Genomic DNA, 22,992 nt, shown 5'->3' on the forward strand with positions numbered 1-22,992 from the left:
TGCAGTTAACAATTTTCTTTTTTCTTTATTACAATATTTATGGCAAGACTAGGTATATATATATATATATATATACATGTATATTTTTTTTTTTCGAGCGTATTCGAAATTTCGAATTCGAGCTTTTTACATCCATACCATTACCATAGTCAATATATAGAAAAGAGAACCAATAGAAAACAACAAGTGTTTTTTTTCTTATGATATGGTATTGTTCTAAAAGGTAAATGTACTTACTTTGCTACGGTTTGGCAAAATGACGCGGGTTCCAATCCCGCCTCGTGACGATATTTTTTCTCTTTAAATTATTCTCAACATAACTACTTACTTAATAGTCATAACTGTTAGAGAGAAGGACTATATTGATATAAAATTTCTATTATTTTTATAGTGGATTTTACACAACAGCAAAAGAATGGATGTCTCTGTCTATTCAGTATAAAGAACCCAGCCTACCCCGAGTATTCGGTTATAACTGAATCGCCGATCATTTGCCTAGACGTCTATCATGAGACTCCGTACCTTATATGTGTTGGTTCGTATGATTTTAATCACTTAAAATATATATAACTACATAATAAATACATTAGAAAAACGAAATTAAACTGTATAGTATGCTAAAAAACCTATTATAATATGCTAAAATAAGATATAACAAGGTATTAGTTTCTTACAAATACTAACTACTAAATAATAGTATCAATAAGAAAATAGTGAGCCGGAGGCCTGTTTCCTTTTCCCCACCTTTCCTTATCCCTTACCCCTTAAAAGCGGCCAACGCATCCGCAGAGGTACTACTTCTGCGAATGCTCATGAGTGGTGGTGATTGCTTACCATCAAGCGAACCACTAGTTCAGTTGCCCGCTAAGACATAAAATAATTCATATATATGCGGCCAAATTAAAAGTATGTATCTGAATGGGTAAGATGATAAATAACAATAATAATGTATGTGTAACAGGCAGGTACGATGGTAACGTATGCGTGTATAATGCTCAACTCACGCTGGAATCTTCCTACCAGTATAAGTCTGATTCTGTGAGAGACAAACACAGTAACATCGTTTGGGAGGTGCGTATGCTGCATTCATGCTACTGTAATGTTCATAGTTTCTGTTAAAAAAAAAAATCGCTACTTTTTTTTGATGATCTAAAATTGAAATTACTCTAACTTATTGGTCTACTTGGCAAAACAGAATATTTGAATTATTTCTCACGAATTAATCAACAGCCATTAAATAGAAATCAACTAGATAACATTTAAATTCAGTACAGTTAAATGAATAACTAATATTTAAAAAAATGCGACGCAATAAGATAAATTTGATCGCGAGGCGGGAGTCAAATCTACGTCTTTGGCTTTAAAGTAGGTAATATGTCACAAAGGATCCCGACATAGCCACCAAAGTCTGTTATATCTTTAAATTCTATACAGTCTTCGCAACTTGTATGCCGTATTGAATAAAAGAAATTGATTTTCTGACTATGAAATTGTCTTTAAACCCAGATACGCTGGGGTGCGCGTCTAATAGACGGCGAAGCATCGTTCTTCTCTATATCCGGGGATGGTAGAGTGGTACAATGGGCAGTGATGCCCGGGGAGTTACAAGCCACCACCATAATAACGTTGCAGTCCAGTGTGCCGCCCATACCGGGCCCCGATGGTACTTTGCTCACCGTCAATAGTAAGTATTTGAGGGATGAAATTAAATTCATAAATTTTTCATATACTTTACTTTTAAGTTAAGATTTTTGCCTTATTATATCTGTGTGTTTGTTATAAATATTTTCTTTACGTGTTTCCAATCAAGATTCATGCCTGATCTGCTGTTTATTTCTGGACGGTTTTTGCACGTCTATCGGTACTTTAATATGCTAAATTCACATTATAATACAGTTACACGTTGCCTTGGAGATATTTCTGCAGGCAAGTTTCTTTCAATGAATGAATGCTATGAGAAGGTCTTCCTCGTATTTTCATCATTGCAAATGTTCTGATGACAACAACAACTGTTACAACAATTATATTATGTACTATTAAAAACAAAACTATGCTTCAACAGACTTGTTGACAACTGAACTATATAATAACGACTTATATTCTGTTGCAAGCAGAACTATGTTATAACATATGAACAGGTGTGTCGTGCCTTGTCTGTTGACAACAGAATGCAACAACATATGGAAAAAAACTTAGCTTTTAATGGTCCCATAAATCCACCATAATCAGGTTGCGGCAGTTGCATCTGCTTCCATCCAGAAAAAGCGGATATATTCATGGTGGGAACAGAGGACGGTATGATACATACTTGTTCCCTCAAGTACAATCGCAACTACGTGCGTTCGGTACAAGGACACCACATGCCGGTGTACAGGATACACTATAATTACTTCAATAATAGTATCTACGCGTCCTGCTCGGGGGATTGGAGGGTTAAGATATGGGAGGATGGACGGGAGTAAGTATATTTTTATCTGTCCTGGCTTAGGCTGGATGTCTTAATTGGTCTATTTTAGAGTGAAATTTAATCCGCGGTTTTATATTATACGTTCCTACTACGGGTACACAGGTCTCCTATGAGGGTTCAGGCCATAATACACTACGCTGGCCAAGTGCGGGTTGGCAGATGTCACATGTCGTAGAAGTTTTGATTCTTGGACATGCCGGTTTCATCACGATGTTCTTCCTTCACCGTTTTAAGCAGTGGTGATCTTACACATGCGCAGATTAATTAAAAAATCAATTTATTTCCTGTACGCTCGCCTGGTCTTGAATCTCCGCTTTATCGATTTTAAGTCCAAGGTCCTGACGACTGAGCCACCACTGTTTTTTATATAAGAAATGAATCTTTTTATAACAGAGACTTTGAAATTGAATTTATAATATTAAAGTTTATATTTTGAAATGAAATGTGTGATAAAGTGGGTGGGTTAAATTCTTTTACGCTTGTATTATTATCGTAGGTGTATCAGGATACACCTACAATATTCACCTTTGGTCTTTGAATAATGTGTAGGTTGCTGCATCAATAGCTGTAGCGACGATGTTTTATAATTGCCGTTTTGTATAGAATATGTTTTAATACAGAAGTAGTGTTAAAGTGAGCAATCTCTTACAAAACTTATTCTTTGCGTCGATAAATCTTGTCTACATGACAATCTTCGACAAATGAATACAGTAACAGAGATATATTTATATGAAAAGTACAAATTGGATTGGATAAAAATATGCAAAAAATAATCTATTGTTATTTTTAGCGAACCCTTATTCATGTTCGAGCTGGGCTCACCCGTGGGCGATGTCAAGTGGGCGCCTTACTCTAGCACTGTCTTTGCAGCTTGTACCGCTGACGGGAAGGTACGATGTCACCACTATATGTAATACTAGCTTTTGCCCACGGCTTTGCCTGCGTGGTCAAAGGAAATTTGATTTGATTTCAGACATTTGCTTTCAAATCGCACCTAGTTTTTAATACGGGATTGCTACACCCTTTTTATAAGGAGACATAAATTTTATACGATAATGTTTAAACCGCATAAAAGTAACGGTATGGATTGATAGTTAAAATTATTTTTAAATTATAACTGACCTTTAATGTGATTTATCATGAATAATTCATACACACATTTTTATGTCACTTATCAGTCTTATGAATTACATCCTACTAATATTATAAATGCGAAAGTTTGTAAGGATGTGTGTGGGTTTGTTGCTTTTTCACGCCAAAACCATTGAACCAATTGCAATTATATTTGGTACGTAGACAGCTGGACAACTGAAATAACATATAGGCAACTTTGTATTCCGTTATTCCTACGGGATACGGACTTTCGCGGGTGAAACAGCTAGTATATAATAAATTGATAATCACTAAGAGCTAGGCTTAGGTACGGAATCGATTTTGAAAATTCTTTCATCATTGGATGTGTCCGTGACCCTTAGTATACATGTACGACAGGTAAACAATTTTTAATCAAAAAGGCGTGTCATAACTTTCTCCTGTTTTTAATTTTCACTGCATATCAATTTTTATTAGTATATGCGTGAATATTAAGAAAATGCAATTCTAGGTGTACGTGTACGACTTGAATGTGAACAAATACCGACCGATTTGTGTGCAAGCGGTGGTTTCCAAGAAGACCAAGAAATTGACGCGAATCGACTTCAATGCCCGACTACCAGTTCTAGTGTGCGGGGACACGAAGTACGTTGGAATCTATTAGAATAATCTAATAATTATTATATTATAATGTATTAGATATTAATATAATATGTGAATTGTCAAATTGTTTTTTCGACAATTAAAAGTTAAAACGCACCAACCATTATTTGTACATGTATTTAATATCTAACTAGATAAAAATAGGAAAATAACACAAATAAAATTATTGCATAAATTAATATTCCATTACGTCATTAATATCTTTGGTTAATTTACTCATTCTACAATTACACTAGTGACTAGGTGTTTTGTCATTCAAATCATATGTATTATAAATAAGTGGGTATTGTTACTAATCAATAAATATTTGTTCAGTTTGAATAAAAAAAAAAAAGTTCGTCCTCATACCAATATTTTTACGATGAATATATGCTTTAATTTCACATTTACATTCATCGCCTCCATAGCTCAGGGGTTAGAGCACTGGTCTTGTAAACCAGGGGTCGAGAGTTCAAATCTCTCTGGGGGCATCGTAGCGAATTGCTCTTTTTTTGTTTTTTACTATTTTCTGTCTATTCTTCGAAAGTAATTCAGTTATTTTTCATCAGGAGTATTAAGTATGAAAATAAAGTAAATGACTATTACTTTTGCTAGAAGATGTTTAAAATTGCATATTATGTGTATGCACAAAAACAATAAAAATTATTCCTTTGTGCCTGTTTTACGTTAAATATTGCCGTAAAAAATACTATACGTCTCATTGTATATGGCTAATTCTTTGGTTATTTTTGGACTAATGATGTAAAAATTCATTTTAATTTTTTTAATATGTATAAATATGTTCTTATTCCTAAATATTTCAGGGGTACCTCCCATGTGGTGAAATTGTCCCCCAATCTAAGGGTTATGTGCAAACCTCCTAAAAAGGCTCAGGGCGTTGACCAACGAACATTACAGGTTACAATTTTTATGCAAATTAACTGTTTCTCTTTATTTATTAACCTAGTACCTCCCCCGAGTCATTAATACCTATTTCATAGTATCTATTAAACATATTGACAGACAAGTCAATGATCTCCATGATCTGATTTAACTCTGCAAAAATTATCCGACATTCCAATTCCAATATTCTTCCGTAATATGTACGGAAGAATCTTGGAATCTTGGAATATGTATATACATATTCCAATACCATGTTTGTAATAACTTGGTCATGGACACGGACAACTAAAGTTGTCTGTGGTCATAAACAATTAATTGTCTGGTTTTTATTGGTAAAAGGTTAAGGTTATTAATTATGTTTTTTTCACATTTCCAGATAATGAAATTAGACAAATTGCTGAGTTTGGTCCGCGACCCGCCATTCCAAACTGGAGTAGTCGACGAAAAGTTCGATGATGACTGATTAAATATTATTCATATTGTTATTTAGTTCTAATGTTATATTTTTTATAATAAATAAGAAAACACATTATTTATATCATTTTATTCCAATAAAGCATCAAAATATCCTTCCTTACGCCTAAGACGATGCAATTTGAATATCAATTTATTGTAGTGTCGGAACATACGAAGCATATACTTATATTAGGGGTGGCTAGTAAATTTATTGTCAAAAGAAATGGATGCGGTGATCGTAGCTGTGTTAATTTTACTTTAAGAAGATACAATTATAATCTCATAAACTCTAAAAACAAAACAACACCATTTTAAATGGCTGCTATCATTTAGAAGGTAAACTTAACTGACTAGATAAAGAGATCTTTTATATCAATTAACCGGATTTCTATATTCAACCTATTACGTCATGTTATGTTTTTTTTTTTTTTGAGAAATCTAATTTATACATAGGTATTTGAAATTATCGAATATAAAAGAACTTTTTGGATATAACTGTTTTTTTTAATCCGTTCAAAATTACAGTATTGATTGAATATAGAAACTGTTAAATATATATTTATATAAACAACATTTAAACAAATCCCCTTCGTGACATGTCAAATTCAGAGTTTAAATAATTTATATTAAAATATTAACAATTATTTTTTATTTTTTATTAATTGTATCAATATTAATTATATTAAATGCCTCTTAAGCTTCATTATTCTTATTAATATAAAACATATTAGTCATTAATCATTTGGTAGAAGCATATGATAGTATTCTATCAAACTAAATCAATCTTATTTCATATATACTGAGATATCACAAAAACAATATACCACAAAGAATGAAAAATGTCCGTGGTTGCCTGGAAGAGATCACTTCTAAGTGATAAGGCCGCCAAACAAATTGTACGCTTTATTTTACTCATTATTATTATTATCTCTAAGTTTCCTTCTATGTACAATGTTGTTGAAGAGTTAAATAAATAAATAATAAATAAAAATACATTTTCACATATCAAACTATTTCGTTTGATATGTGAAGATTTCTTTTTAAATATCCCAAATTTAGTATCATTTTTCTACGTGCTAATCTTTGGTAAATTAATACATTATACATAAGTAACCCACAATAAATGCAAAGCGTAGCGTAGCAATTTTAAAAAGTAAAACTTCAAATTATCTTATATAGTCTAATGCTATGTCATTTTCCCGGGTTTTATGTAATTAAATGCGATTATTATGGATAAATGAGTTTAGGACCAATTTTTTGACATCTCTCAAGAGAATTCGCGCCTAACTTCAAGTCAAGGAAAGCGCGCGCGTCATTCGGCGCCGGCGCTTGTCGACCCGCGAATTGTATCTGTAACAATTTAACATTATAAAAAAAATATTAGAACCTAATTAGGTTCTAAAAGTAAATTGATTTAGTAAAAATTTACTGAAATATAATATGCATAAAGCTTTATTACTATTTACTTTAAATATTAATAAGTTACAAGAAATAATAACTTTGCAACATGGTTTGTCATTGTTTAGCTTGTGTGTAAAAAACAGTTTTTTTTTTTTACATACAACTGTATTTTTTTTTTTATTTTGAAATTTATCAATTTATTCAAATACCTGAGCAAGTGGATGCAAATGTCGTTCGGGGAATTCCCGTTGATGAGCCATTACCCAATCTGCTGGCCACATAGTCCCGTTCTTTGGGTTAAACGGCAGTATAAGCACGTACACCCGATTTGTCGCGGAATAAGCAACTCTATAGTAATGGCCTTTGGTCGCTCTTTCCCAGATGAAACCATCATTATCGGCGCCACCTCGCTGAAGCCAAGATACTCTGGACAGGTCCCCTGCGTGAATGCCTATTTCGGCGTACTCTGCCCATGGTAACAGATCGCCCCTGAAATAATTTGTTTCTAAATAAGAACCCAGTCAGCCTATGTCCTCAATTGGATTATAATCTATCTCTAAACCATTTCCATTTTCAATCAGCTGTTTCTGTGAAACAAACTTACACTATACATTGTTTGTTGGAAGCCGATCAGCTATTTAAAAATTGGGATAAAATCTTGCTCAAGTCAGAATAAAAGTAAAAAACCGTGCATTTCACAAATTTCATTTATAAATTCCAAATGTGTAAGATGAAACATAAATTAATCAACAAATCAGAAATCTACATTATAGATACCTAGCAACAGCCCCAAGCAACGATGTGGTTTCCAACCAACACCTGGCTCCAGCTTGCAACAAAGCCCTAAGGACATGCGCAGCGGTACGTCTTATGTTCCTTCTGCAACAGGGCGGAGTGTTTCTCCCCTCTAGAATGTACGATGGAGTGCCTTGCACTGGTGGAAAACATCGCTGAAATTAACAAATACATTTATTATGGTATATCTTATTTTTTTACTTTAGGCAGGGCAAATATGAAAGGTGTTTAACATGTAATCATGATTTACATTTATTACTTTAATACATTAATTGAATATGTTTAAACTTATTTTTTCTCTAGGCTATTTAACCAAAAATAAATCAATTACCTACATTATAAATTATACAATATAATTTGACCATACTAAATGACAGCTTTATTAAATTTTTATTTCAGCACAATACAACACTACCACTAGAAACTTAGAACTCGCTAAACAAATTTAGAATCTCACAACAAGCAAGGCATAGTCTGCACTTTTAAATAGCAAGTAGTCAGTTATATATACATACTTGGGACTCCCGTTTACAGCCATACCACTGCACCCTCCCATCGTCTCTTATTACAGTCTTCACACCCAACTGCTTGTAGAGGGTCATTCTATAGTCTCTTATATGCCTTGATGCTTTCTGCTTTGCTATTGGTGTCTTTAATACACTCCTGCCAGCAGCGAGTTTACCATCTAATATTTGTATCTAGGATAAAAATATAATAACATTGGCTCATTCAATAATTAATGACACAACAATAAAGCACCATCTAGGCTAAATCGAATTATTATCCCATAGAAACTATGTCTTTATTTTCTTATTTTAACCCCATTAGTTGCTATTGAATAAAATAAGAACTCAATTACTCACTTTAATATTTTTAACGGCTGTTTGGAGGTAAAGAGCTTCAGGAAAGGGCAGCACAAATGGGTCAGGTAGTATTTGAAGCAAAGATGTTTTGAATATAACCGCATGTTGTCCTTGCACTGCGTCACACATTTTCTTTGATGCATCTTTTCTATATTGCAATGTCCAATCGACAAAATTCCATTTAACCAGTTGACATGTTATATGGGAATTGCCAACGGCAACAGCTACACCTTGCGATGGGTTGTTTGTAGCAACCGTAATTAATTGCTGTAATAAACGACGGGAGACCCTCGTTGAATCAGGTATGAATAATGTATACTCTGTTGAAATATATGATAAAGGTTTCAATTCCTTTGGAGAAGAATCGAGCTTAAGCTCTAAGGACACTATTTTTACATTACGTAATGTATTATTAGAGGCGGAAAATTGGAAAGGTGGGTATTGTGTCCCCTGGCTAAGAACGAGCACAGGAATATTTGGATACGCAGCCACGAAAGATTGAACACTTTCAGCTACATCGTTCTCAAAATCTTCAAATTGACGAAACACCACAGTAACCAATTTAGATAAGTGCTTTGTTATTCGCGATTGAGCCAGTACGGGAGCTATAGTCACAGGAGCTATTGGATAAAATTTATAATGCGGCAAAAGGTATCCGCATATTATTATGACACCAATTATAAAAATGTAAACTTTCAATGAAAAACGACCCCGGAGCAAGCGACTTAACATCATTCTCATTTGGAGATTCAATTGTTTCAATCATATTATAATATTTTGCAATTTTATTTATAAATCTAAGGAAATAAAAATAAATACAAAATTGTATGATGTCTGATTTCTGAACATTGACATTTATTTTAGACAAATTGAAATGTCATTTCAGACATTTAAATTTTAGATTTTTTTTACAGTCGAGCAAAGAACTTTGTGACCCATAGACATGCTTATTGGTTTGTTGATCTCGATGCTACCTAACTTCTTTTGCCTAGAAGAACTTCTTTTTTCCTATATTTATTGAAAGAGTAAATAAATGAATGTCAGTACTAGCTATGACATAAACACTCCTATATTTTCAGTACGCACCAACAGTGAAACCTCTTTTGTAGACATTAAGTAGCTATCTGTGGTCATTATTGGAAATAAATTATCTATGCAACAAAGTAAACTCTTCAATCAATTTTGACTCTTCAAATTTGACTTTTCATTGATTGTTCACCTACTTTTGGAATATCGTTTAAGAGTTTAATTTCTTCTCGGGATTCAGATAATATACAGAAAATCATTACAAGTATGGGTGACAATATTGATTTTGAACCTTTAGAGCCTTCTCTAAGAAATGTTATAGAACAGAAATCATTGCGTTGGATTTTTGTTGGTGGTAAAGGTGGTGTTGGTAAAACAACATGCAGGTGAGAAATTGTAATTAAACACGCACACTGAAATAAATCATGTCAACGTTTACGTACATACAATTTATATTATTTATTTTTTCAGTTGCAGTTTGGCTGTCCAGCTTTCGAAAGTACGGGAGTCTGTATTAATTATTTCAACAGACCCTGCACACAATATTTCAGATGCCTTTGATCAGAAATTTTCTAAGGTAAATTTTATCCAGCCTTATTTCTTTTCATATTGGATGTTCTACATTGGAACATAAAATTTAATATAATAATTGTGACTATTACACAATTTAGCCATAGGAAAGTTATATCATCAAATTAATGTTGATTATTGCAGGTGCCAACTAAAGTGAAAGGATTTGACAATTTATTTGCGATGGAAATAGATCCAAATGTTGGTCTAACAGAGCTACCAGAAGAATACTTTGAGGGTGAAGCGGAAGCCATGAGACTGGGCAAAGGTGTGATGCAGGAGATTGTTGGTGCATTCCCTGGTATTGATGAGGCTATGAGCTATGCAGAGGTAAAGTAGTTCTTAATAAGTAAAACATACATTTAGGTAATTACCATTGTAGTAATGCAGAAATTATTTTACAAACATTTATAAATTGTTGATTATTATTGCAGTTTGAATGTCTTTTATAAATGTTTTGCCTTTGATAACAGTTTATTTAATTATATTTAAAATCAGTATGGAGTAAAATAATAGCTTTGAAATTAAAATTGCACTATTCAAATCACACAAATTATGTTCAATTATCATGAAGGGCAACAACATCTCTGTGTGGTATCACTCCAGATTTTAAAGTGAGACCATATGACAAAAATAAATCACTCTGTAAGGGGGAGATCCCTCAGAGATATTGAGTCATAAAACAAAAAAAAATCAACATGAGCATATCCATTTTAATTGTAATAACAAATAGGGTTTATACAATTTTTCAGGTAATGAAACTTGTGAAAGGCATGAACTTCAGTGCAGTAGTGTTTGACACAGCACCTACTGGACACACATTACGTTTGCTTTCCTTCCCCCAAGTCGTAGAGAAGGGACTTGGAAAACTGATGCGCTTGAAATCTAAGGTAATTGATTTTTACATTCTATTAGTAATTTTTTATACAAAGACATTTAGATAATGTGCTATTGTCCAGGTATAAGAATAAAAAACATATAAAAAGATGAAATACCTTAACTAAGAATTTAGTGTCATTCAAATTACTAAATCAACTATTGATTGTCTCTTAATGACAAAATGATAATTTGAACATGTAATTTAACATATGTCTGATATCTTTTCTTTAACACAGGTGGCACCATTCATCAACCAAGTTGCTTCTCTGTTTGGTCTCGCCGACTTCAACTCGGACATGTTCAGTAACAAAATGGATGAAATGTTATCTGTTATTCGTCAAGTAAATGCACAGTTCAAAGACCCCAATCAGACTACATTTGTTTGTGTGTGCATTGCAGAGTTTCTCTCGTTATACGAAACAGAGAGGCTCGTGCAGGAACTAACGAGATGTGGAATTGACACTCATAATATCATCGTCAACCAGTTATTGTTGAAAACGTCAGCGCCCTGTGAGCTATGTGCCGCGAGGCATAAGGTCCAAGAGAAGTATCTAGAACAAATAGCGGACCTATATGAAGACTTCCATGTGACTAAATTACCGCTGCTAGATAAAGAAGTGAGAGGTGCATCGGCTGTGAACTCGTTCTCTGAATTTTTGGTCAAACCCTACGTACCACCACCTGCTTCGTCATAGAAGCGCTTAGTTGTACTTGTGAATAAAAATGATTATGAATTTCAGTTAATAATGTTAACAAATCATTTATATAGTAAAAATATATTTAGTACTTATTCCTTACATTTCATTTTTAATGTAGGGCAGTTGTTATTGCATAAAATCTATAACAAGTAAAAAGATTGAAAAATCCTGAAGCAGATCTACATGCCACAGCACTGCCATCTGTATTTGTAAAGATTCATATATGTATTCATAAATATATTTTTATAACATGTTGTTTTAAAAATATAGAATTATCAATGATATACTATCATAAAACATTTTTATTCATAAGTAAAATGAGTCATGCACTTATCGACTTATTCATTCATGACGAGTATTTTTTCATATACTATAAAAAGTTTATAGGTATATAAACTTATCATCGTTTCTTGCGAAATTCCATTTTTTATGTGAAGTTTCTGATCTTTGGGTTCAAAACACACCTAGTAAGGAGTACCCACGCAATATTGCAGTTTTGTTGTGTTTGTCAAGCGATATCCGACTAGCCCCGCTCCTATCGCATTCAATGTGAGTCTTAATTTTTTTATTCTAAAATATTTTTCAAAATTGAAGGTGTAAGCTTATTAAAGTGTGATTGACCTTAAAATGTGTATCGGGTTTCTCTGCTAGTATAATTTAGGAGAATATCAAAGTGTAATATATATTAAAAGCCTTTGTATACATATTGAAATAAATTATAATTGTTATATGTTTGTTTTATTTTTTTATGAGCTTGTTGCTTGAAGTTAGTGTAATTCCTTAAAAATTATTTTATTTATTCACGATCATCACAGATTGTCGACGTTGATTCCTACTAATATAATAAATACGAAAGTATCGGTCTGTCTCTTCTTCACGCCTAAACCACTGAACCGATTTGGATGAAATATGGTGCATAGTTTGAGAATCAAGAAAAGAGATAGACTTTATCCTGAAAATCTCACTGGGACGGCAACCAAGCGAGTTTTCCTTTAAGTACACGAACGGAAATCTAGTATTATTACAAACATTTAGTTCAGCGGAAAACTTAAATCATTAGCATACATGTATTGCAAAGAATTTTATTCTAAAATACCCTATAACCTTTACATTCGAGTTGTAGTAGTATAGTAGTAGTTTTAGTAAAATAGTTTTATATATGGCAATTAGTAAATAAGTCCCTAAAAATGTTGGAAAACGTTGGATAGTTCTCGTAATATGCTCTCGATTCAAAACAACTGTTCCAATTACATACTTTTACCAGTTTTTCTAAAAAACTAAGGCGAGTTCTTTTTATTTTTCGATTTAAGTTTTCAAAGAGTTAATTCAGCAATATATAAAAGGATAAAAAGAAATAATAAAACATTTGTGGTGTTAATTTATTTATATTCTAAATTTTAAAACTATAAAATTAACAACATTATCTCATTATAAAACAACAACACTAATTTATAGCTTGCAATTTGGCAGTGATATTTATTAAACACACATTTTTCATAAACATTTGAATCGCACTTTAAAATAAGACTAGAAACTTCAATTGAATAGCAAAATATTTAACTGAGTTAAATCAACAGAAACTAAACGAATATTTGCTTAGAAATAAAAAAAAGAATCTCGTTATGCAACGGTTATTGTAAAAAAATAATAAAATAATACTTTCAAGAAGGACGTTTTAATATGAATAATATTTAATTCAAAATAACTCACATTTCGTTCATATTCGTCAATGTTCTTTGCATAAAAATACAATACTGAAAAAGAGTATTTAACTAAGTCAGTTCAAAAGTTATAGATACGTTGTACACACGTTATAGAATGGCATTATGAAAGGCAGGTAATTGCCCGACTATGAGTCCAACAAGGACAAGCTCTCGCACTGGGTAAACTTTGTTATGATGCGTAAATATTATTTAGTTATTCCTCGCAAAAATGCCTTCCTATATTTTTAAGTGGTACATTTATATGCCAACTGTCTCTCTTAGACAGAATATCGTGTTATATCTTCGTAAGTAGGTACAGCACTTTTATTCACAACCAATATTATACTGTATATTATTATTATTATATTATACCATAGTTGACACTTGGCGAAGGCGAGCGAGCTCTGTTTTACTATGTTGCACGCTAATAATCATAGGTTATATAGATTATGACTACCAGCATATTACTTATATACTGGTACTAAGCGCTCAGCAGCAATCGATACGTAACAATTGATTTATACTCATCCCTGTCTAACGACAGGAGCTGACTGTAGTTTGTCTCTTTTTTAGTGCAGCGTGTGCTATCAAATAACTACCTCAATATAGCCCTCCTTTCATTATTTTATATATAATATTCTCGGTGTACAACCTGTCTATAATTTTGACACGTTATTACATTCAATTATACTTGCATATTTATATGTTAAAATTCCTGATTGGTGTCATATATTTATATAAGTACCTGTAACTTGTATATAACAATAATATGTATCTAAATATACATTAATATAAGTTAGAATAGGTATTATAAATGGACCTTTTCAGAAGCTTAGAATTTCAAGTCTACATATTTAAATGTGTGACAGGGATGGATATATACAAAACGTATCTCGCATCTCCGTCACGCAACATGTGTGCATCGGACTAAGCTATCTGCTTTATACATTTTCTTAAATCGTATCGTACTCAGGTAGGTAGGTTTATAGATTTAAAGTGATATAGGTTACGGACTTCAAAAACCTAAAGTAAATATTTTAACCGTTTTCTGTGTATTGAACAAAATACAATAAAAACCAACCACGCGGCATACACTAAATGCGTATAAAATGCCTAGAAGCAGTGCCTAGTCGATAAAGAAAGCATTGGGAATTTTTGGTAGACTATAAATAAATATAAATCACTAGCTGCACCCGGCAAACGCTGTTCTGCCTTACTCTTATTATTTAAGGGTATGAAAAATAGATGTTGGCCGATTCTCATAGATACCGGATAAGCACAAAAAATTTCATCAAAATCGGTCAAGCCGTTTCGGAGGAGTATGACAACGAAAACTGTGACACGAGAATTTTATATACTAGATAATCTTCGTTTAGTATTTTAACTATCCGCAATTTCGACAATCATATTCTTATACATAGTGCCTTATGCATTTCATTGAATAAAAAAGTAATAAAAATTACGACTATTCAGTCGAAAACTCGTTTCAATTCGAAATCTAGAATCACAACACACTCAAATACTAACATCCCAAAAAAATTTAAACAGCACTCCCAGACATTTACAAAAGTTCAAATATAAAAAAGCTAATACCATACAGGTTGTATGAGTTGTAACAAAAAAGATAATATTATTATTGCAGTTCCAATGAAAACAAGGTTTATATAGCTTTTGTTGTTGTATCGATAATTACCTATCGTTACTTGATTAGTTTAATACAAATGGCCGCATATTTCTTGTCATAAAAGACGATTATACCTATATCCTGTGAATCGCCATAGTTGTATGAAGAGTTTTATTAGAAATGAACAAAATTTATCTAACACGTGTGCCTCTGACATCTGAAAACGGCATATTTTGTATCCGCAAAAAAAAAACGAAAAAAATACACAGAATATTTATAAAACGGCAGTTCTGTGCGTCCGCTCTCAAAACCCCACTCGCACAATAGCACATCAATTACCTAATTATTGCATATTAATGAAAAATATCAGTCTATCAAGCATTATTTCGTTTTTGTCAACTGGAACGGTTTTGCGAGGGTAGGTGCCACGCGGTAAGTGCGGCACCGAGTAAGGTGCCAAAAAGTGCGGATGCGCACGCGCCGGCCTCAAACAGTAGTTTTGGTGTGAACACGCCCCAAATCATAAGGTGCCGGCAGTGAATCGTTGCTGATAATGCACATGAGAAAACCTTGAAAGAGAAACAATTTTTTTTTAAATGATTTTATATAAAACTAGCTGTCCGCCCCGGTACAAATATTGCCTAAAGCATTCAATAAATAGCCTATCTCACACTGAAAGAATTTTTCAAATCAGACCAGTACTTCCTGAAATTAGTACTTTCAAACAAACAAACAAACTCTTCAGCTTTATAATCAGTTCAAATCTACCGCTAAGCTTTGTTTTCTATCTATTTATTGCCTTTTAAGCCTTTTGGCTAACATCATAAACATGTGGTGTTTTAATATAAATATAATTTCATTATTATTTTTTAATTTCCAACAAAAAGTACATATTATAAAAACTATAAATTCTAAAATTACTAATATGATAACAACAATATACATAACACCCCATAACCATAACCCATTATTTTTTTTCGGTAAATATTGTATTAAGTAGGGACCTTACATATGTATCTCAATAACTTACCCTGATAGCGAAACAAAGTGCAAATTTTAGACAAAGCGTGAATACCGCCGCCAACTGCGAGCGAGGCCCCATCGGAGCCCCATTGCGGCCCCAAAGTGCCAACAGCGGCACTGTCGCACCAAACATCATTGGCATACCTGGGGAAAATATCATATTTATAATGTAATACCACAGATAACATAATATTATACGTTAACATAAAAATTTCGTGCCTATTTCGCTATTTGTGGTCGCTACGGCTCAAACTTTTAGTCTTTACTAGGTTTTTTTCGGCAATGTCTTTCCCCCAGAGGTCAAGGAAAAGAGTTATGCAATGTGAATATACGGCCTATCTAGAAATTTACGGGTACACCATTTCCAATCCAGGTGAAAATTTGTGAAATTATTGAGTTGATAAGATGGATGATATATTTTGGTTACATAATTCTCTTTCTTTGTTCTAATGTGACCGATACCTGCCTCATATTTATTTTGAAGCGACTTTCCCAAAAATTTAGGAGGTTCTCAATACGAATTATTTATTTTTTGTTTTATAGTGGTGTTCAAACGATTGTCGTGATTCTTTTTGTGACCCTTTTCAGCTACCGAACAACCAATCAATAGATATCTTATACCTTTAAACGAGCAAATCTTGTATATCTATATATATAAAATTCTCGTGTCACAGTTTTCGTTGCCATACTCCTCCGAAACGGCTTGACCGATTCTTATGAAATTTTGTGTGCATATCGGGTATGTTTGAGAATCGGCTAACATCTATTTTTCATATCTCGAAATGATCAGAGTAAGGCAGAACAGCGTTTGCCGGGTGCAGCTAGTATATATATATAATTGGAATCTCGGAATCGGCTCCAACGATTTTCATGAAATTTAGTATATAGGGGGTTTCGGGGGCGATAAATCGATCTAGCTAGGAATCTTTTTTAGAAAATGTCATATTCGTATTTAATATGTATGTATGTTATCATAATATCTAAGACCCAAGGAATTCAGTTCGCCATACGTATTTTTCATCGTATTATTTGCTGAAGATAAGGCGTATCTAATAGTAACTGAGCTATTGCAAGTAATTTAAAAATGAGACTGTGATTTTTCTTTAAACGCCCTGATAAGATAATAAGAAAATATGAAATTCACAAGTTATCTTATATATTTTATGCGTCGGAGTTTTTTCAATATAACACGTAATTTTACAAACATTTTGCAATATATATTTTATAGGCGAATTATTCGTTAATATCAATTACATATTAATACGAATAATAATTGACTTAATCGTTAAAAATTTGAGCAGATTAAGCAAATACCAGTACTTTTCAGTCCGACTTTAACTTGAGCTATTAATTACGAAAGATATCATAAACGTACATAATTTTCTTATTTACTGTTACTTCTGCGACTGCTTAATTTTATGAACGGGTACTATTAATATATAGTTACTATATACTTCAATTTATTACTAACTGTATAAGTTACATCAACAAACGTTCTCAAAAATGCGATATCCATTAAACACCAGAACAAGAATCCCTAAATTAACTCACCAAACAAACTGACAGTCATCAACAGGAACGATATAGCATGTCCAAATGGCAGGTAGTTAGGGTCACCGGCGTGGAACACGGCTGTCCAACGTATGTGGCTCAAGGTGGGGTGGTGACCAGCCCCATAGAAGTGGTAGGATGCAAGTAACGCCCATACGCAGGCCAGGCTTGAACTGCATCGCGATGAAAGTGCTGTGGGAACATTTAGTTTTGTTGTTACGAAATTTTGGATTGAGAAAAATATGCCAAAAGAGAGTCCTATGACAATTCGGACGAAAACGTTGGAAATTACGTGAATATATAAGATGATACAAAATAATGTAAAAGTTAACATTCTATACATTTCACAAATTGCACAGAACGTGATATATTAGTGTATACAAATAACTTTTAAGATTGAATATATTCAGTAATGAATTCTATTAAAATTATCTAATTGAAGCTTTAATAGCACTCAAAATATCGATTGAATTTCAATATTACTTACAATATTTCGTAGATCCTTCAATCTTCATCATACCAACGATGTTCAGAACCAAAAACCCAGAAAGCAGCGCGAGAGCAGCCGCCGGCGCATAAGAAGCGCCAAGCACCAAACAATTCGCCAAATAAAATAGCAAACCGACCACCACCAAAGGTACCGTCGGGCCATTACGATCTTTCTTCAAAAGAAGTCCAAACATAGTCACAATACAGAGCCAAGCCACCCGAGCCAGCAGTCTAGATCTAGTCGGTGACCCTAGTGAGCCCCAACCGACAGCCCAATGGGCACAAGTAAAAATACCCGCTATAACTATTCCATATCCCCTCCAGGATACGTGTCGCCTAGCAACCGCAACAACCGCTGCCACCGAACCTAACGCTATAACCAGAGCTGCCCTCGAAGCTTGCCCCGTGGGCAAATTGCCCCCAGCCGTCCAGCAATCCCCCTGTTCCTCTCTACAACCCCTATAGGACCTAGATAAAGCTAAAACTACCCCACACCCAGCCCATAAACCTAACGCCTTCAAATTGGAAATGTTCCAGGCGATTACACCCAAAACGCTCAAAGACAAGTAAGAAAGCACCGAACCCTCTTCTATTATATAGCTGTTGGATACTAGAACAGCGGCAGACGCGAATAGAGCAGAACGCGCGAATCGCTCGTAAAACTGCGTACGACCTTCGTACCATTTCTGTGTGATCCCATCCCAATGGAGTATAGCCAACGCACAAGTTATCGCTCCTGAGACTAGACCAGTCGACAGAATGATTGCGCTCTCTAGATCTTCATACAATTCAAAATAGAAGCCAGTGTACACCAGTGATATGCAGACTGCATTAGATATTACGCCAGTGGGGACGAAGGAACTGGCAAATACATGCGGTATTCTTTCTACTGGGATTCCTTCAGCTATTATCCAATTGAAAAAGACCGCTAAAAGGAGCAACAGAAGAGCCCTTAACATTGACAGAGAATCGAATTCAACCCACACCTCTCTGAATACGCTTCGTATGTTGTCTATTAAAGACCTGAAACAAAGTTACAAATAATCATTATGTATAATAACAAATAAAGATGAAATTATAATAACTCTCAAGTTTTCAAACAATCCATTTGATTTAAAAATGTAGCATAAGAATAGAAAGGATTATTTTGGTCTCCTTTTAATCAATGAATTGATAAATTCACATTAATATAATAAAAATATATTTGTTTAATTATCCAAAAAAAGTTAATAAAATGTAACAAGGGTCAGTTTCTATTGACGTCATTGTTTTCTTATCACTATACTGCAATGAATTGCTTCAACATTTCTAATCATGATAACAATATTTATACTCAGAGTAAACCGACATATAATTGTTATATCCTCGTAAAATAATCTTATCATATACCAATACGATAAAATTTAAAAATTTAAGCTTCAAAACTATATACTTTTGGAAACTCTAAAACTGTAAATGTTAACATGCTTACTGGGTGATCCTTTATAGCATGAATGGATTATTAACTAACTATCAACCCTATCAACCCTATCAAAAAGTTTTGTTTTAAGTAAAATAACATACGTAAAAATAAATGAAGTTGTTTGATAATAAACAACAATACATTTGATTTTAAATTGCAGTCATACTAACAATGTATTCCTAAAAATATAGTTTTATGTTGGTAACATAAAAATAAATTAAATAACATAAAAAATAAATCAGATAATCAAATGCAGATATCAAATTCAATTTATGAAATTGTATCAGCAACAAAATTACCTAACATCGGCTATATACGTTTTGAGGTCTTGTTCCGTCTTCACATTAGAAGTTTTTTCTATTTGGTCTCTTGTAGAATTAATCAGTTCAGCTAATCTATCTAGGGACACCTGCTGAGATTCTTCTCCATATCTCACTAAGTATTGCGATATCTATAACAAAGGACTTAATTTAATAATGTTTGAACAATGAATGAATGAATGAATAAATATAGCTTCATAATAATTGTATGCACAAACAAACCAATTCAGACAACACAAATTTTATATTTTTCAATGTTATGTTTTGTATATAATATCTTCATTTATATAATATAATACAATTTTGTAACGATCTTTATGAACAAACACATACTTTCGGCAACAAAGAAAGATTTTCTCAGTTCTCAGGACATAAAATTAATCTTTTTAGCCATTGGATAGTTTCTAACCAGGCCGTTCTAGTCTCACATAACATTTCAAACTCAAATACCATATCCACTCCAGAAATAAGCACTTATTATCTTGCAAACACACTCACTTGTTTTAAGTTATTGCTTAAATGCAACAATGTATTTGTCTTTGACATTTTAGGAAGTAACGGCATCAATACATTGCCCAAGGATGGAGCTGGTGGAACACTGGCGATAGCTGCAGTTACCGTAGGAGCCAAATCAGTTTGCTGTATCTCTCTTCCGATTTCAATATCACTGCCATCACCAGCGAAACCCCCTTTATAATATGCAAATAAAGCAGCTGTGCGTTCAGCTTTTGTCTCACCTCCGTGATCACCTGAATATTGTTTGATGTTAGAATATGTGTACATACGAAAAAAAGAGCAATTGATATTTATAAAGTATTACCTGCGCCTTCGTCAGCATGCAAAATATTTATTATTGTCTATTAATAATGAAGAATCACACAATTTTGAAAATTCAAATAACTTAGTTGTTACAGTTATTATTATTTTTTTAAAAATAAACTATATCATTCTGAAGATACATTATACATGTGCCTTATTGATTGATTTTCTTTAGATACTAGTAGATCAATCTTCTAAGCCTTCCCAGAACAACCTGTTTATTTCCTTAGCTCCACAGGGAATCAATAAGTTATGAAATTTAATTTTCGAAACATGTGTACAACATAATTTTAATTGTATGCATTTAACTAAAAAAACAAAAGAAAATACCTGTCTCTGTCATTCCATGATCTCCAATAACATACAAAATAGCATCAGAAGGCAGTGTATCAATGATTTTCTCCAATCTACTATTTGTTTCATTCAGTTTCCTCATCATTTCCGGATGGTTTGGTCCGTATCTGTGACCAGCATGGTCTACCCCCAGATAATGGGCAAGTAGTAATGTCCAATCATCTTTCTTTAACTCATCATAGATCTTTGAATCAACTTCTGCAATAAAATTATAATAATTTGCAATTTTGCAATAATTCATAGTCATATCTTGTATATAAAAAAAAACACAAATACAATTAAAATAGTATATACAATTTTATTTCATTGTCATTTACTGATATACCCCCTTTTTTCAGTTATTAACAAAACAAATGAAGACTGAAAAGTTAAAATAACATGTCAAGTCTTAACTTTTTCTCTCTCTTTGACTCTATTTATCTTTTTAATATCTTGTGCTTGCCTTTAGCCCAATGTGATATTTGAATGACACATGTAATAAATAGCTGACAAATATTTCTTTCTTTACTTTGTCGGGATTAAATCACACCTCTTTAACACTATACCTGTATCAACAGTGTCCAAATCCCAAGTGTGAAATGAATACATGGCATGTGATCGAAGCCAGCGTCCTGGTAGCAACCTGGCCCATGTGTCATCACCAAGGAGTACAGCATGACCTTTGCTTCTAACCACCTCAAAAATAAAATAAATTCGAAAATTTATTTGATTGACTTGTATTTCTTAGTGTACATTTTGAACAATAAGACAGTTCTTTAGTAAATAATTATTTATATTTATATTATTATATAGACATGAGCTATGTAAAATTGATATATTTTTAAGAGCAAGTGAGAATTTTTTGGTGAGACTTCTTTGTAGAAAATGCTTTACAAACAGGTGGTAAATAATAGAACTATGTTATGAGGATTCAAAAGTACTTCTAAGAAACGTTTGATGGAATAAATAATTATTTGGAGTTTATACAACAATGAAACAGCAAACATACCTGGTCTATAATATTATCTTCATGTAACTCCAAGGCAGCAAAATTTGAACTTGCATCAACAAATGTAGGAAGAGACCCTGTTACAAGGGCTTTCACTCTCTGAAACGTAGTTGTAGGTGGGTCTGCCATAAAGCGGTATAACCTGGATTTTTCCGGCCATTTCTTTAAAGTTTTGTGTATAATAGGCAACCGATTTTGATAATATAAGGGGTTTTCGAGATTTTCGTCGTACTCTGTGAAGTCGAACCGTAACGAATCAACCAAAATAAGAACAACTCTATTCCGCAATGAAGAACATAATAAAGGTGAACCAGGGTTGTTTAGAAAAAGTTCAATCTTGTCGGATTTACAATCGGTTGTCCCGGTTAAACTTTCATGCCCATCACAGCCAAGGTTCTCGTGAGATAGGCATTGTGATACATCGTCAAGAGTTTTTCGTGATAATAAAAATCCGTGCCCAAACATTAATATTCCGGCAATTATTAAATACGAGAACCAGATAAGATACAAAATGCAGTTCCATTTTTCTTTCATTTTTTGCAGATTCTATACTTATTTTTAGTATCAGGTCATTGACTTGAAATGTCAAGAATTATTCTTGAATAAAAGAAAATCGAAATATTCATTAAATTATAGAAAATTCTTAAATTAATTAGAAGGAACAAGGATAGGGAAAATTAATATAAATGTGAGGGAATATGTCAAATACACCGCGTCTGATTGTCACTGTCACAGTCAATAGTTTATCTCATATTACAGATTATAGCATACTAAATTAAGTAGGTTCCTAATTTCTACGGCAAGTCCTTTGCAGCAATTACTGTTAATTTATGGACTTCTCCCACTAAATGTTCTACAAGCTCAGAG

At 33.1% G+C, this 22,992-nt stretch overlaps 4 protein-coding genes and 1 non-coding gene across 6 annotated transcripts in view; 3 read left to right on the top strand and 2 right to left on the bottom strand.

Moving 5' to 3' along the window:
- The window catches only part of LOC119831965 (dynein intermediate chain 2, ciliary), a 17,856-nt gene extending 12,289 nt beyond the window's left edge, over positions 1-5,567 (top strand). Inside the window, exons 10-17 of the mRNA XM_038355538.1 lie at positions 392-535; positions 962-1,071; positions 1,507-1,684; positions 2,230-2,458; positions 3,258-3,357; positions 4,071-4,204; positions 5,026-5,119; positions 5,481-5,567. Of these exons, the coding sequence (XP_038211466.1) occupies positions 392-535; positions 962-1,071; positions 1,507-1,684; positions 2,230-2,458; positions 3,258-3,357; positions 4,071-4,204; positions 5,026-5,119; positions 5,481-5,567 (1,076 nt within the window). The remainder of the gene's footprint in view (positions 1-391; positions 536-961; positions 1,072-1,506; positions 1,685-2,229; positions 2,459-3,257; positions 3,358-4,070; positions 4,205-5,025; positions 5,120-5,480) is intronic.
- Positions 4,620-4,692, top strand: Trnat-ugu. Its single transcript has one exon. It is a non-coding gene; the product is annotated as a tRNA-Thr (tRNA).
- A 1,057-nt stretch (positions 5,568-6,624) lies between the features above and the next one.
- On the bottom strand, positions 6,625-9,472 carry LOC119831764 (fukutin-related protein). Its single transcript, XM_038355258.1, has 5 exons — positions 8,620-9,472; positions 8,272-8,454; positions 7,739-7,911; positions 7,171-7,450; positions 6,625-6,910 (listed from the first exon to the last, which is right to left on the bottom strand). Exons 1-5 carry the CDS (start codon positions 9,358-9,360, stop codon positions 6,788-6,790), a joined length of 1,500 nt encoding a protein of 499 aa, XP_038211186.1. The 5' UTR covers positions 9,361-9,472; the 3' UTR covers positions 6,625-6,787.
- A 329-nt stretch (positions 9,473-9,801) lies between these two features.
- On the top strand, positions 9,802-12,520 carry LOC119831849 (ATPase ASNA1 homolog). Its single transcript, XM_038355398.1, has 5 exons — positions 9,802-10,031; positions 10,117-10,222; positions 10,360-10,545; positions 10,968-11,105; positions 11,331-12,520. Exons 1-5 carry the CDS (start codon positions 9,913-9,915, stop codon positions 11,787-11,789), a joined length of 1,008 nt encoding a protein of 335 aa, XP_038211326.1. The 5' UTR covers positions 9,802-9,912; the 3' UTR covers positions 11,790-12,520.
- A 665-nt stretch (positions 12,521-13,185) lies between these two features.
- LOC119831851 (GPI ethanolamine phosphate transferase 3) lies at positions 13,186-22,852 on the bottom strand. 2 transcript variants are annotated; one of them, XM_038355400.1, is made up of 10 exons: positions 22,126-22,852; positions 21,683-21,812; positions 21,114-21,335; positions 20,785-20,790; positions 20,463-20,713; positions 19,944-20,095; positions 18,181-19,205; positions 17,694-17,885; positions 16,150-16,286; positions 13,186-15,688 (listed from the first exon to the last, which is right to left on the bottom strand). In XM_038355400.1, the coding sequence occupies exons 1-10, from the start codon at positions 22,657-22,659 to the stop codon at positions 15,515-15,517; spliced, it is 2,823 nt and encodes a 940-aa protein (XP_038211328.1). In that variant the 5' UTR covers positions 22,660-22,852; the 3' UTR covers positions 13,186-15,514. The 2 variants fall into 2 exon arrangements, with proteins under 2 accessions (XP_038211328.1, XP_038211329.1); XM_038355401.1 differs by lacking the exon at positions 20,785-20,790.
- Positions 22,853-22,992: the final 140 nt, after the last annotated feature.

This window comes from Zerene cesonia, chromosome 14, assembly GCF_012273895.1.
Source record: "Zerene cesonia ecotype Mississippi chromosome 14, Zerene_cesonia_1.1, whole genome shotgun sequence".
In the NCBI taxonomy this organism is placed as follows: Eukaryota; Metazoa; Arthropoda; class Insecta; order Lepidoptera; family Pieridae; genus Zerene; species Zerene cesonia.